The 14,310-nt window shown below is 46.8% G+C and overlaps 1 protein-coding gene across 1 annotated transcript in view; it reads right to left on the reverse strand.

The window, feature by feature from the left end:
• Positions 1–12,075, reverse strand: part of CCDC88B (coiled-coil domain containing 88B) — an 81,640-nt gene extending 69,565 nt beyond the window's left edge. The window contains exon 1 of the mRNA XM_083477496.1: positions 11,556–12,075. Within this exon, the coding sequence (XP_083333622.1) occupies positions 11,556–11,720 (165 nt within the window). The 5' untranslated portion in view covers positions 11,721–12,075. The remainder of the gene's footprint in view (positions 1–11,555) is intronic.
• Between the last annotated feature and the right edge of the window lie 2,235 nt (positions 12,076–14,310).

The following is a 14,310-nucleotide window of genomic DNA, read 5'->3' on the forward strand; positions in this document are numbered from 1 at the left end:
GAGGGCACAAGGAGAAGGGGGCGACAGAGGACGAGATGGTTAGACAGTGTTCTTTTTTTTAAAAAAAGATATTTATTAAAGGTTTTAAACAATAAAATCACCAAACATATAAAATACCATCACCAAGATATAACAAACGAAGAAAAACAGAAAGAACAGAAAGAAGCAAAAAAATAAACATAGAGTAGAAAAAATACAACGAAAACAACTGTCCGTAAATCATATTTCCATAACCTTTTGGACTTCCTCACATCTCCCTTTCCTGCATTCCCAATTATAAAATTATAAACAGCAATTTATTACCTTATTTCAAATCTTATTTTGTAATTTTCAAATATTATGTCTCCGACTTTAGATATTTTTATCAAATACTTAAATACTTAATTTAAACATAATATTACTCCAGATTTCATCTTTTTCTTAAACATCACTTATTCTCATATTTCTTTCAACTAAATTGCTGATGCCATGTTGTTTTCTATCCTGCATCTTCTTAACATTCATACAGTTTATAATGTTTTTGTAGATAGTCCTTAAACTTTTTCCAGTCCTCTTCCAGTGTCTCTTCTCCCAGGAGACAGTGTTCTTGAAGCTACAAACATGAGTCTGACCAAACTGCGGGAGGCAGCGGAAGACAGGAGTGCCTGGCGTGCTCTGGTCCAGGGGGTCACGAAGAGTCGGACACGACTAAACAACTAAACAACAAAAGATAGGGTTATTATTAATGTTAACAACACAAGCTTGAAAGCTTGCCACTACCCAGGGCCGTCTTTAGCAGATGCGGTGCTGGGGTGCAAATATCAGCCCAGTGCCCCCAAATTACTATGGATAGTGGGGGGGGGGAGCTGCGCACTGCCAGCAATGGGGGACCCCCTGCAACTCTCCCCCATGCTGCTGTGGGACAGCAATCCCCACAGAGGCTTGGGAGGCAAGCTGCATGCCTGCCACCCATATGGTTGACGGGGCCGCGCAGCTGGCGGGCGTGCAGGGAAAGGGGAAGCCGCCGGCAAAGTTGCGCAGCTCCCCCACTCGCTGGGGCGCCCCTGAGAGGTTGGCGCCCTGGTGCAACACACCACTAAGCCCTATAGGAAAGACGGCTCTGCCACTACCATAACAAGACATAAAAGTAAGTGAAACTATGGCTTAGCGCAAGCAAGTCGGCTATGGTTTGGCTTAGCGTTATTTTCCCGGACAAACAAACCACAAACAATAAGACACAGAGCAAACCTTTGGCTACAAATCATGGGAATCCAACCTCTGTTAAAAAACTTATGGAGCCACCTTTGTCAATGAAGAACCTCCTCAAGAGTTCTCACAAACTGATTAGTCTTCAGGAGCAAGTTGTTCAAATCAATATGTCACCCTGCAGAGGAGGATCATAGAATTTGGAACCATATCCTAGTGAGTGTGAGAAAGGGGGGGAGGGAGAGAGGAAGAATTATTGGCCCAAGGCCACTGAGTCCGTTCATAACTGAGTGGGGATTCGACCCCTGGTCTCCCAGGTCCTAGCCCAACACTCTAACCACTACACCACACTGGTTCTAGGCTGCCTTTCAAGACATTGCCCTCTCATAAGTTTTATAAGTCCATGCTCATATCAAATTCATTTTGAACAGCTGAAAAAAGAACGATTTAATTAAAACTAGCCATTTAAAACCAGCAGCGATACGTGCTGTTAGAAAAGGTCGGCTGAGCCCAGCGTTTAAATTACAAGCACCAGGGGAATAAATGGGTTTTAAACAGGCCTTGAAAACCATCAATAAGGCGATCAAATGTAAGACTGGGGGCCTTACAACATCTCCCTCTTCGCATCCGTGAAATGTTGAAAGGTGCGATACTAGGGCTCTCCAGCTCTCTGATCCTCTAGGGTTGCTGGATCAGGCCAAGAGCCCATCTAGTCCAGCATATCCTGTTCTCACAGTGGCCAAATCCTATCTATTTGTTGTTATTATTATTATTATTATTATTATTATTATTATTATTATTATTCCGACCTATACCCGCAAGTCTCAGGGGAGTTGGCAAGATAAAATCACAATATAAAAACACAAAATACATAATATAAATGAAAACAAGAACAACCCCAAAATCCCCCCTCCCCAACATATTTTAAAAGGCCATTGGGTGTCAATGTTTAGCTGTGTGAAGACGTTCTTCCTTTTATCTGTCCAGAATCTCTCACCATTCAGGATTGGATTTTATTTTATTTTATATTTGACTTATATACTGCCCTTCATCAAAAGATCTGCAGGGCGTCTCACAAGATGAAAACACGAAATAAAAGCACAAATAAATAGTTAAAGTAGAAACGGCAAAACAATAACCACCCCCCTTCCTACAAACACATATAAAAGGCTATAGAATATTGATTAGCCAAAGGCCTGGTTGAAAAGGAACATTTTTTGCCTGGTGCCTAAAGGTGTAAAATGAAGGCGCCAGGTGAACCTTCCTGGGGAGAGCATCCCACAAACAGAGCCACTGGAGAAAAGGCCCTGTTCTCATGTTGCCACCCTCCAGACCTCTTGTGGAGGAAGTACACAAAGAAGGGCCTTAAGTGGTGATCGCAGAGTCTGGGATGGTTTATATGGGGAGAGGCAGTCCTTGAGGTATTGTGGTCTTGAGTCGTTTGAGGGGGGGCCCTGGATTCTAGTATTAAGAGAGATGGGGTGGGCGGGAGTCTCCCTGTCCGCTTCCTCCACGCTCCCTGCACAATTTTATCCGCCTCTCATGTTCCTCCCTTTCTTGCCTTTTCTCTGAACTTGGAGGGAAAAAGCCCCAAATGTTGTAAGCTTTCCTCCAACTCCCTCGATCCTTTCAGTCGCCCTTTCCTTGCGCAATGGCTTTCTTGCCTGCTGTGGGGCAGCGTGGTTCCAGCTGGTTCCAGTTCTAATTGTCCCAAAGGGCGGGTGGGACCCACATGCGAAACCCGCCGTGCAACAAAGTGTCCTGCCCTGGAGCTCAGCTGCCCGGCTCCTTCTCGGCCTCCTCCTCCTCCAGCCTTCACACGCATACCCTGCCCTGTCTTCTCCCACCAACCCGAAACACTCGGCACACACCCTTTTCTCCTGGAGCGAACCCACTTTGCTTTGAGCGGAGGAACCAGCCTCAGCTACTCTGCCTGTTTTGACAAATCTTGAGTCATACGCTCAAGAATCCTCCTGCAGGGTGTGGGTGTTCCTTTTCATCTCCCTTCCCTGCCCCCTGCCAATACCACATCACCCTGCCTGTCTGCAGATCTGGCAGTGTTTCACAGGTGGGGGCTGTCCTGCCTGTTGCAAAAAGGGATTTCCCCACCCCGGGGTGAAGGGGCAGGATTCTGAAAGAGCCAAAACACAACCCTTGAAAACAGCATCAGCATACAACAGAAGTAGAATTCAGCCCTCCAGACCTTTCCATCAGGCCCTTGGGACGCCTGCCTTGCAGGGGGTTGGCCCTTGGGATCCCTTCCAACTCTACAATTCTATGATTTCTCTCCCCGTGGCATGCTCCTCGTTGGCCCTGCCTCACGCCCTCCTTGAGTGCTTTTGCCTGGTTGGAACATGTCCTTGAACTCTGATCATACTTCTTGCTTCTGAGTGCATGCAGAAGCGATCTTCCTTTACGAAGGGGAAATTTACATTGCTTGCTCCTCCCATGTTTTGCCTCTGGCCCCTCCCACCACTGGCATGTGGCCCCCCAGGAGGTTGCCCAGAAGGGAATGCTGCTCTCAGGCTCCAAAAAGGTTCCCCATGTACTGAAATCAGCTCTCCTTGGGAGCACATCTTGAGGGCAACAGCTCCCCGGCAGAGGAATTAAGCCAATGGGAGCCAGGCAGTTGTAGTGACACCTGAGAGTTGGTAAAGGTAAAGGTAAAGGGACTCCTGACCATTAGGTCCAGTCGTAACCGACTCTGGGGTCGCGGCGCTCATCTCGCTTTATTGGCTGAGGGAGCCGGCGTACAGCTTCCGGGTCATGTGGCCAGCATGACTAAGCCGCTTCTGGTGAACCAGAGCAGCACACGGAAACACCGTTTACCTTCCCGCTGGAGCGGTACCTATTTATCTTTGACGTGCTTTCGAACTGCTAGGTTGGCAGGAGCAGGGACCGAGCAACGAGAGCTCACCCCGGCACGGGGATTTGAACCACCGACCTTCTGATCGGCAAGCCCTAGGCTCTGTGGTTTAACCCACAGCGCCACCCGCGTTGTTAGGAGGCCCCTATTCCCCGCAGAGAGCTACAGTTCCCAGAGTTTCCTGGGAAGGTGGAAGAGGATATAGCTCAAGCACTCTGAGAGTTGTAGCTTTGGCATCTGTTGATGGAGGAGAGGTCCATCGCTGGAAAAACCATGCAGCCGCCACACAGATCTAGGAACAAACACGAGAGGCTCCCTTCTGCCAAGTCAGCCCCTTGGTACATCTAGCTCTGAATTGTCTGCTCTGTCTGGCAGTGTCTCTCCAAGGATTGATTGATTGATTGATTGTGTTTCTATGCCGCTTTTCATTCAAATGGATCTCAAAGTGGCTTACAAACAATGCATAGCAATAACGTAACAGAACATAATAGAAGATCACAAATGCAGCACAAGCCATATAAAATAATGAACAAATCATCAATGAAACAATTACAATCTATGAAACACTATTAACAAAACAGTGTTTTGGGCAGGGAATCTCTCCCAGCTCTACATGGAGATGCCAGGGATTGGACATGGGGCCTTCTGCATGCTCTGCTGCTGAGTGACAACTCTTCCTTCAACTTCGTTTAGCAGACCTCTTTGCAGAGAAACCAGGAGTCCTGATGGGGAGTGTCCCTGGCTGAAAGCCTGGAGAGCTGCTGCCTGCCAGTGTAGGCAAGCTGAGCCAGATGGACCAGTGGTCTGACCATAAGGCAGGCTGCCTGTGTGCCTAAACCAACATCCCCCCTCTTCATCTCTTGGCAGGTTATTAGGAATTATCATAATTATGGGTTGTTGTTGTTATTATGGGTAAAAAGTGTAGCAGATTGAGAGCATATGGGTAAAAACTGTAGGAGAGAGAAACAACAGTGACCTTATTGTGGGTGTCTGCTATAGATCCACCAAGCTAGACTGAAGACTTGGATGATGCCTTACTTACCAAACATTCAAAAAGGAGAGAAATAGTAATCATGGGGGACTTCAACTTCCCCGATACCTGTTGGGACTCAAACTCTGCTAAGAGTGTAAGGTCTGACAAATTCCTCCATTGCCTAGCTGACAATTTCGTTTCCCAAAAGGTGGAAGAACCAACAAGGGGAACATCTATCTTGGACCTGTCCTCACCAATAGGGAAGAACTGATTGATGAAATGGAAGTGCTCAGAAACTTGGGAGGAAGTGATCATGTTTTCCTAGGTTTTAAGATACAGAGGCAAGGGAAAACAGTGTAGTCAAACATGCACTCTGGATTTTAAAGAGGCCAATTTTGAAAAGCTGAGGGAGCTACTGGGTGTGATCCCCTGGTCAGAAGTACTCAGTGAGAAGGGAGTCCAAGAAGGATGGGAGTTTCTGAAAGGAGAAATATTGAAGGCCCAAATGCAGACAATACCAACCAGAAAGAAAAGTGGGAAGCATCTAAGGAAACCGGTGTGGCTCCATAAGGAGCTTACACATGAGCTGAGGGTTAAGAAGGGCATGTATAAGAAATGGAAGAAAGGGGAAATCACATAGGAGGAATATACACGAGTAGCCAACAGTTGCAGGGGCAAAGTCAGGCTGGCTAAAGCTCAGAATGAGCTCAAGCTCGCAATAGAGGTTAAAAATAATAATAAAAGGTTTCTTCGGCTATGTCCAAAGTAAGAAGAAGAACAAGCAAGTGGTAGGTCCTCTGCATGGGGAACACGGAGAAATGCTATAGGGTGACAGAGAAAAGGCAGAACTACTCAACACCTATTTTGCGTCTGTCTTCACCCCAAAGGAAAGTGATGCCCAACCAGATTCTGATAACAGAATAAATGATGTAAGGAGGGAGCCCAAGATAGGAAAAGAGGTAGTAAGGGAACACCTAGCTACTTTAAATGAATTCAAATCTCCTGATGGACTATATGGAATTGGCAGAAATGACTGGCAAAATCCGAGACCAGGGAGAAGAAATGGTGGAGGAAGATTGGAAGAAATTTAAAGACTATCTGCAGAAATACTGTAAAATTAATGAATGTTAAAATGATGTTGGACTGAAAAGAAGTGGTTTTGGTAATAAGGTTAATAAGAATAGGTAAATATAGATAGTTATACGGATGAAAATGTATAGTTATAATAGGTTAAGTATAGAGCAAAGTCAAATGAAAGAGGGTAAGGATTTGCTGAAAAGACTTGGAAAACGGGAATACAAAGGGGAGGTGTGAGGAGGTTAAGGAAATAAGCAAATGAGATCAAAGATGCTGAAAAATGGATTTATCCTTTATTAAAATATTTTTTTTCTTTTTTCTATTTCCTTTTTTCCTTCTTTCTAGGTTGCCTTTCTGCCAACTTTCTTGTTAGCTTGTGTTTGTTAGTTTTTGTTTGTTTTTTCTTTATGTGTAATTTTTTGTATAACCTCAATAAATATTCTTAAAAAAAAATGAATTCAAATCTCCAGGGCCTGATGAGCTGTATCCAAGGGTACTTAAGGAGCTTGTGGATGTAATTTCAGAGCCTTTGTCTATTATCTTTGAGAATTCTTGAAGAACACGTGAGGTCCCTACAGACTGGAGGTGGGCAAATGTTGTCCCCATCTTCAAAAAGGGGATAAAGGAAGACCCACCCAGGTAACTACCGACCGGTGAGCTTGACATCAATACCAGGGAAGAACAGATAATTCAACAGTCGGTCTGTGAGTATTTAGAAAAAGGATGCTGTGATTACTAAGACCCAGCATGGGTTTCTTAAAAATACGGTAACTCATGTCAGACCAATCTGATTCCTTCCTTCCTTCCTTCCTTCCTTCCTTCCTTCCTTCCTTCCTTCCTTCCTTCCTTTTTTTTGATGGAACTACAAACTTGGTGGATCAGGGAAATGCTGTGGACATAGTGTATCTTGATTTCAGCAAGGCTTTGATATTCTTGCGAGTAAACTAGTAAAACGTGGGTTGAACAAGGTAACTATTAGGTGGATTTGTAGCTGGTTGACTGACTGAACCCAAAGAGTATTTATTAATAGTTCCTTGTCACCCTGGGAAAAAGTGACAAGTGGGATACTGCAGGGTTCAGTCCTGGGCCTGTTGTTGTTTAACGTCTTTATAAATGATTTGAATGAAGTAATTGAGGGGATGCTCATCAAATTTGCAGATGGTACCAAACTGGGAGGGATAGCTAATGCTGCAGAGCCAGTGTGGTGTAGTGGTTAAGAGTGATAGACTCGTAATCTGGTGAACCGGGTTCTGGTCTGCTCTCCTCCACATGCAGCTGCTGGGTGACCTTGGGCTAGTCACACTGGAATACCGTGTCCAATTCTGGGCACCACAACTTAAGAAGGATGTTGACAAGCTGGAACGTGTGCAGAAGAGGGCAGCCAAGATGATCAAGGGTCTGGAAACTAAGCCTTATGAGGAGCGCTGGAAGGAGCTGGGTATGTTTAGCCTGGAAAATGAGACTGAGAGGAGATATGAGAGCCACCTTCCAATATATAATAAGGGCTGTCACATGGAGGAGGGAGCATGCTTGTTTTCTCCTGCTCTGGAGGGCAGGACTCGAACCAATGGCTTCAAGTTGCAATAAATGAGATTCCGACTGACAGAGGAGCTGTTCAGCAGTGGAACAGACTCCCAGGAGAGGTGGTGGACTCTCCTTCCTTAGAGGTTTTTAAACAGAGGCTGGATGGCCATCTGTCATGGATAGAATCATAGAATCATAGAATCATAGAGTTGGAATAGACCACAAGGGCCATCGAGTCCAACCCCCTGCCAAGCAGGAAACACCATCAGAGCACTCCTGACATATGGTTGTCAAGCCTCTGCTTAAAGACCTCCAAAGTAGGAGACTCCACCACACTCCTTGGCAGCAAATTCCACTGTCGAACAGCTCTTACTGTCAGGAAGTTCTTCCTAATGTTTAGGTGGAATCTTCTTTCTTGTAGTTTGGATCCATTGCTCCGTGTCCACTTCTCTGGAGCAGCAGAAAACAACCTTTCTCCCTCCTCTATGTGACATCCTTTTATATATTTGAACATGGCTATCATATCACCCCTTAACCTCCTCTTCTCCAGGCTAAACATGCCCAGCTCCCTTAGCCGTTCCTCATAAGGCATCGTTTCCAGGCCTGTGACCATTTTGGTTGCCCTCCTCTGGACATGTTCCAGTTTGTCAGTGTCCTTCTTGAATTGTGGTGGATGCTTTAGCTGAGATTCGTGCATTGCAGGGGGTTGGACTAGAAGACCTTTGTTGTCCCTTCCAACTCTAAGATTCTATGATTCTATGAAGCTTTCTAGTCCCAGCGCTCACCGCTAGATGCCACTCTCCTCTCAAACTGGGGTTTAGGGAACCTAGACACGCTTGGTTCAGTTTAGAGTTTCTTTCTAGCGGTGCTTGACAGATGCCACTCTTGCCTCCTAGTGGTAATGATATAACTCAGCAGTCCTGGTTGATTTATTAAAAAGAGAAAGGAAGGATTTGGCTCTGCCTAGAAGCCTCAGACTCTTGAACGGGAGCTTGTGGCTAAATCAGGTGAGGGTAGCCAATGGGTCTCAATCCCTCAGTGGGTTAGGGACTTCCCCTGCGTGAAAAGACAGGGAAAAACTGGTCCTAAACCTCCACTGCCTTGCGGGATAGCTTAGGGAGAAGAAAAGACTAAGGAGCGGAGTCCCTAAGGTAGTTGGATGGCATATAATAATAATAAATTTTTATTTATACCCCGCCCTTCCCTGTTCAAAAAACCGGGCTCAGGGCAGCTAGCAACAAATTTAAAACACTTAATTGTAAAAGCAACATAAAATACAGTATAAAAACATGAATAACAATACAATTCAAAGTTCAGAACTCAATTAAGGGGAAATCCATCTAATAAGCATTAGATAGTCACCAGGGCTAGCTGGCTGAGCGAGGAGGCCAGGGGAGAATTAGCTGTGGGGTCTCAGAGTGGGTAGGGGGGGGGGAAGAGAAGGGAAATAAAAGATGAGGCTGAATTCAAATTAAAGGCCAGGCGGAATAGCTCTGTTTTACAGGCCTGACGGAAGGAGGTTAAATCCTAAAGGGCCCTAGTCTCATGGGGCAGAGCATTCCACCAGGTCAGAGCCATCACTGAAAAGGCCCTGGCCCTGGTGGAGGATAGTCTGACTTCCTTAGGGCCCGGGACCTCTAAGCTATGGTTATTCATAGACCTTAAGGTCCTCTGCGGTGCATACCAGGAGAGGCTCCTTTCGGCAATTCCTGCAACCAAACTGGTGCCAAACATATTGTTCTGCTTTCCTTTGGACCACATCAGTGAGGCTGAGAGGAGAGTTTGTCCTCTGGGCAGCCCAGGGCCTCCAGATACACTGCCCAGTCTTGTGCCCCAGGGAAGGCACTTCAGTGCTGCTAATGCAGAGGTTTGATTCACCCATGGAGGTGCACTCCATTGTCTTCCAAGGCAGACGGATGCCAACAACAACAATACAGTGGTACCTCGAGCTAAGTACTTAATTCGTTCCTGAGGTCCGTTCTTAACCTGAAACTGTTCTTAACCTGAAGCACCACTTTAGCTAATAGGGCCTCTTGCTGCCACTACGCTGCCGGGGCACGATTTCTGTTCTCATCCTGAAGCAAAGTTCTTAACCTGCAGCACTATTTCTGGGTTAGCGGAGTCTGTAACCTGAAGCGTGTGCAACCTGAAGTGTATGTAACCTGAGGTACTACTGTAGTTTGTTTCTATTATCTGGAATTTTACAATGTTGCTTTTAAGCTGCCTTGAATCCCAACTTGGGAGAAAAGTGAGATACAAATACATTAAAATAATAATAAAATTGCTAGAATTTTGTTGCCTAAGCCTGCAAAAAAAGTGTGTCATTGTGAACCTGGAAAGCCCCAGTGGGCGGATGGTGATCTGGTCTGGGAAAACTGACCAGCCCTGCAGCACATAGTTCCTGGACAGGTGCTGCTAGCCCAGAAGGTCGAGGGAGGTCACATGGCTCAGAGGACTTTCAACTTTACCCCTCAGCTTTCTTCCTAACCAGCTCACCCAGTCCAGGAGAGTCCCAGTGGTGCTCTCTGCTGGTGGTGGGGAGAACTGTAGCTCAGCGACAGAGAACAGGCTTTGCAAGCAGAAGCTCCCAGGTTTGATGCCTGGCCTCTCCAGCTAAGAAAGCAATCAGGGAACAGGTGATGGGACACATCTCTGCCAGGAGATGCCAGAGAGCTGTTCATAACTGGAAATAATGCAGGGCTCCTCTGGACGGACCTGCCTGTTGAGCACTCGTCCTGATTCACTTGCACAAAGCTCATGCAGAGGTTAGATTTTGATTGCCGCAACACCATACACAGTGGTACCTCGGGTTAAGTACTTAATTAGTTCCAGAGGTCTGTTCTTAACCTGAAACTGTTCTTAACCTGAAGCACCACTTTAGCTAATGGAGCCTCCTGCTGCCGCCGCGCCGCCGGAGCACGATTTCTGTTCTCATCCTGAAGCAAAGTTCTTAACCTGAGGTGCAGTGGTGCCTCGCAAGACGAAAAGAATCCGTTCTGTGATTCTCTTCGTCTAGCGGTTTTTTCGTCTTGCGAAGCAAGCCCATTGACGGATTAGCAGATTAGCGCTATTAGCGGCTTTTAGCGGCTTATCAGCTTATCGGATCAGCTGATAAGCGGCTTAGCGGCTTAGAAAAGGGGGGGGGAACCCCGCAGGAACTCGCAAGGCATTGTCGTCTTGCAAAGCAAGCCCATAGGAAATTTGTTTTGCGAAGCACCTCCAAAACGGAAAACCCTTTCGTCTAGCGGGTTTTCCGTCTTGCGAGGCATTCGTCTTGCAGGGTACCACTGTACTATTTCTGGGTTAGCGGAGTCTGTAACCTGAAGCGTATGTAACCCGAGGGACCACTGTACTTAAAGTACATGGGCTCCTCCCCCAAAATTCTTAGGAACTGCACTTTTTTAAGGGTGCTGGGAATTGTAGCTCTGTAATAGATAAACTGTGGTTCCCAGGATTATTTGCAGGAAGCCAAGTGCTTTAAATGTAAGGTATGGATGTGAACTATATCTTAATTGTTGGCAGGTTATACAACAATGAGCAGCCATTTATCCTAGAATCATCCTGATTTTTGTGGGTGGGTGGGGTGTTTATATGTCTTCCCATAAATCAATTATTTATTCTGCACTTTTCAGTGCATTTCCCCATCATTTTCCTAACCACAAAAAGTCACTAAAAAAAGAAGATTTGTTACACTGGGGTGACAGAGTGCTTTAATCCCCTTTAATAGCACAAATCTAGATTTCCAGTGTGCTTGGGTCGGTGCCTGAACTGATTTAGCAAAGGACAGGAAAAACTACGCAGCTCCATGACTGTACGAATTGCTGCCCAAGTTTGCTTTTGGTTTCCTCCCTCTCTACCCCACCTGGGGATAACTGCATCTGAGGGCTACCAACCCCTGGCATCTCATCTCATCAACCCCTGGTCCCTTACCTTTCCCGCCCCGACCTGGCCACAGTGATCCATGCGACGGTCACCTCCATGCTTGAGTACTGTAATTCGCTCTACGCGGGGCTGCCCTTGAAGCTGTCCCAGAAACTCCAGCGGGTGCAGAATGCTGCAGCGAGGCTCCTCACGGGGTCTCTGCCATGGGAGCATATTCGCCCAGTGCTTTTCAAACTGCACTGGCTCCCGGTAGAGTACAGGGTCAGATTTAAGGTGCTGGTTTTGACCTTTAAAGCCCTTCACGGCCTAGGACCCTCGTACCTACAGGACCGCCTCTCCCGGTATGCCCCACGGAGAGCCTCAAGGTCCATAAATAGCAACACCCTAGTGGTCCAGGGCCCTAAGGAAGTTAGATTAGCTTCAACCAGAGCCAGGGCCTTTTCAGCACTGGTGGAACGCTCTGCCTCATGAGACCAGGGCCCTGCAGGATCTGATTTCTTTCCGCAGGGCCTGTAAGACAGAATTGTTCTGCCTGGCCTTTGGCTTGGAGCCAATTTGATTCCCTCCCCCTCTTTCTTTTTTCTTTTCCTTTCTTCTCCTGCGATGAGGTTTCAATATTTTAATGTTGTATTTTTATTTTGCTTTTAAGTTGTATTCATTCAATTTGTTTTTATTATTGCTTCTTAGCTACCCTGAGCCCGGCCTTGGCTGGGGAGGGCGGGGTATAAATAAAAATTATTATTATTATTATCTGTGTCAGTCACTGGTGAATGAACTCTCCACTTACGACTCCCTGAAGCTTGTTCTCCCGACACTCTAAAAGAGAAAAGGAAAGGGGCAGGGGGCAGGGGCGCTCGGCTTCTATGATAATTAAGCTGCTGACAGCAAAATGAAGCAGAGGCCAAGCCTTGCTCAACGCCTGGCAGCGGGACAGAAGGCCAAGCATAGGTTGGCATGGGGCACTTGTTCTGCCCGCTGCTAATGGCTTGGCCTGCTCCTATTAGCGCAGGAGCCAGCTCCCCAATCAATCTTTTCCAGCAGACGCAGAAGCATCACCAGCGATCGATACGGGCCTAACAGCTGAGTGGCTGTTAGGTGTGCAAAGCACTGATCTTGCATGCGGCCCAGCCTATGGAAAACCCAGAGTATTGTTGGTACTCAAGCTGTGCTATCACATAAGCTCTGCTGGCTCAAAGCACAGGCCCATCGCATTCTGGATCGCCTACAGGTCAGGGAACATCCTCCAGGTCAGTGGAGGCTGGCACTCCCTAGGAGTGGTAGGGTGGAAGGCAGGGATGCTGACAGTAGGTGGCGCCAGAGCAAAAGACTGGTGGAGGTAGAGTCAATGATGGGCAGAGCCAGCTGAGTCTGATGTTGTCCCCATCAACGCTGAGACTAAGGAGGAGGCTGACAGCCAGTGCCAGACGCTCGACTTGTCAAGTAAGGGAGGGAGGCAGGTGAAGAATGACTGAAGGCAGGCAGAGCTTGGCAGGGCAGTGCCACACCTCCCCTAAAGGACCAGCCTCCACTGCTGCCCATTGGCCATGCTGGGTGGGACCGATGGGAGCTGGAGGCTGACAGCAACGGGAGATTTCCCATCTCTGCAGCTGTTGGCTCAGAGGTACAGCTCGTAACTGCTAGAAACTGGACATTCAGTGTATTGATCCCAGTCCTGTGGAACTCCCTCCCGATTGAGATTAAGCAGGCCCCCTACTCGCTGAACTTCAAGCACATGGCAAATACAGTGGTACCTCGGGTTAAGTACTTAATTCGTTCCGGAGGTCCGTTCTTAACCTGAAACTGTTCTTAACCTGAAGCACCACTTTAGCTAATGGGGCATCTTGCTGCTGCTGCACGATTTCTGTTCTCATCCTGAAGCAAAGTTCTTAACCCGAGGTACTATTTCTGAATTAGGCGAGTCTGTAACCTGAAGCGTCTGTAACCTGAGGTACCACTGTACTTTCTTATTCCAGCAAGCATTTTAAGGTAGTATTGGGGTTTAGCTTAAGGTTTAAGATGAGTTTTGTTCTCTGAATGGCTTCTTTTTTATGCTGCTGAGAAATGCTTATATTTCAGTAGTACAATAAATAAATGCCTCCCCCAAAACTTTTGCAGGTTGCAAAGCGTATTGGAAGAAGGATTGTGTCTAACCCCCCCAGTACCATCATGAGCACAAATCATCATGAATGCACAATAAAAAGGATGTCTGGAGGGGCTCCCAGAGAAAAGAGAGGTGTCTGTGTTTTGTAGGTGAGTGACAGAGTCAAAAATTCATTCGTAAGGTATGTTTGCTACCAGAACCCTTGACAGGTTCTTTCTCACTCACACCACTCCCTTTCAGTAAGAAATTGCTCTTTCATGCAATTTACTAGCAAACCACCTCACCTTTCTTGAGAAACAGTGGAATGCATGTGTGTGGGGTGTGTGCCTAGATCATGTGGGATCAATATCCAAGTCATTTTAAACTGGCTGGACTTAGATAGGTAGATTTTTAATCTATATATGTTTTGTGTGGGGTTCCCCCCCTCCCACCCAAAATAATTGCCCAGCAATTTCCCCATTGCCCCAAACAGCTGAAGCTCCTGACTCAAAGCAAAAGAAAAAGGTGATTTGAAACTTTGGCCTATGTTCCAATAATCTGGAAGGTGAAAAGGAGCCACCTCAACACCAGGGAGGCTTAAGATGCAGCGGGAGAGGCCGGGAAGAGGTGCGTCTGGGCAGGGTGCACGGTCCAGACCTCTTTGCGAGGCTCCGGGGCCCTTCTCGATCAATGCTGGCTCTGTGGAGCGAAAGCATGTGGCAG

Source organism: Podarcis liolepis, assembly GCF_965112155.1.
Source record: "Podarcis liolepis genome assembly, chromosome: 15".
NCBI lineage: Eukaryota > Metazoa > Chordata > Lepidosauria > Squamata > Lacertidae > Podarcis > Podarcis liolepis.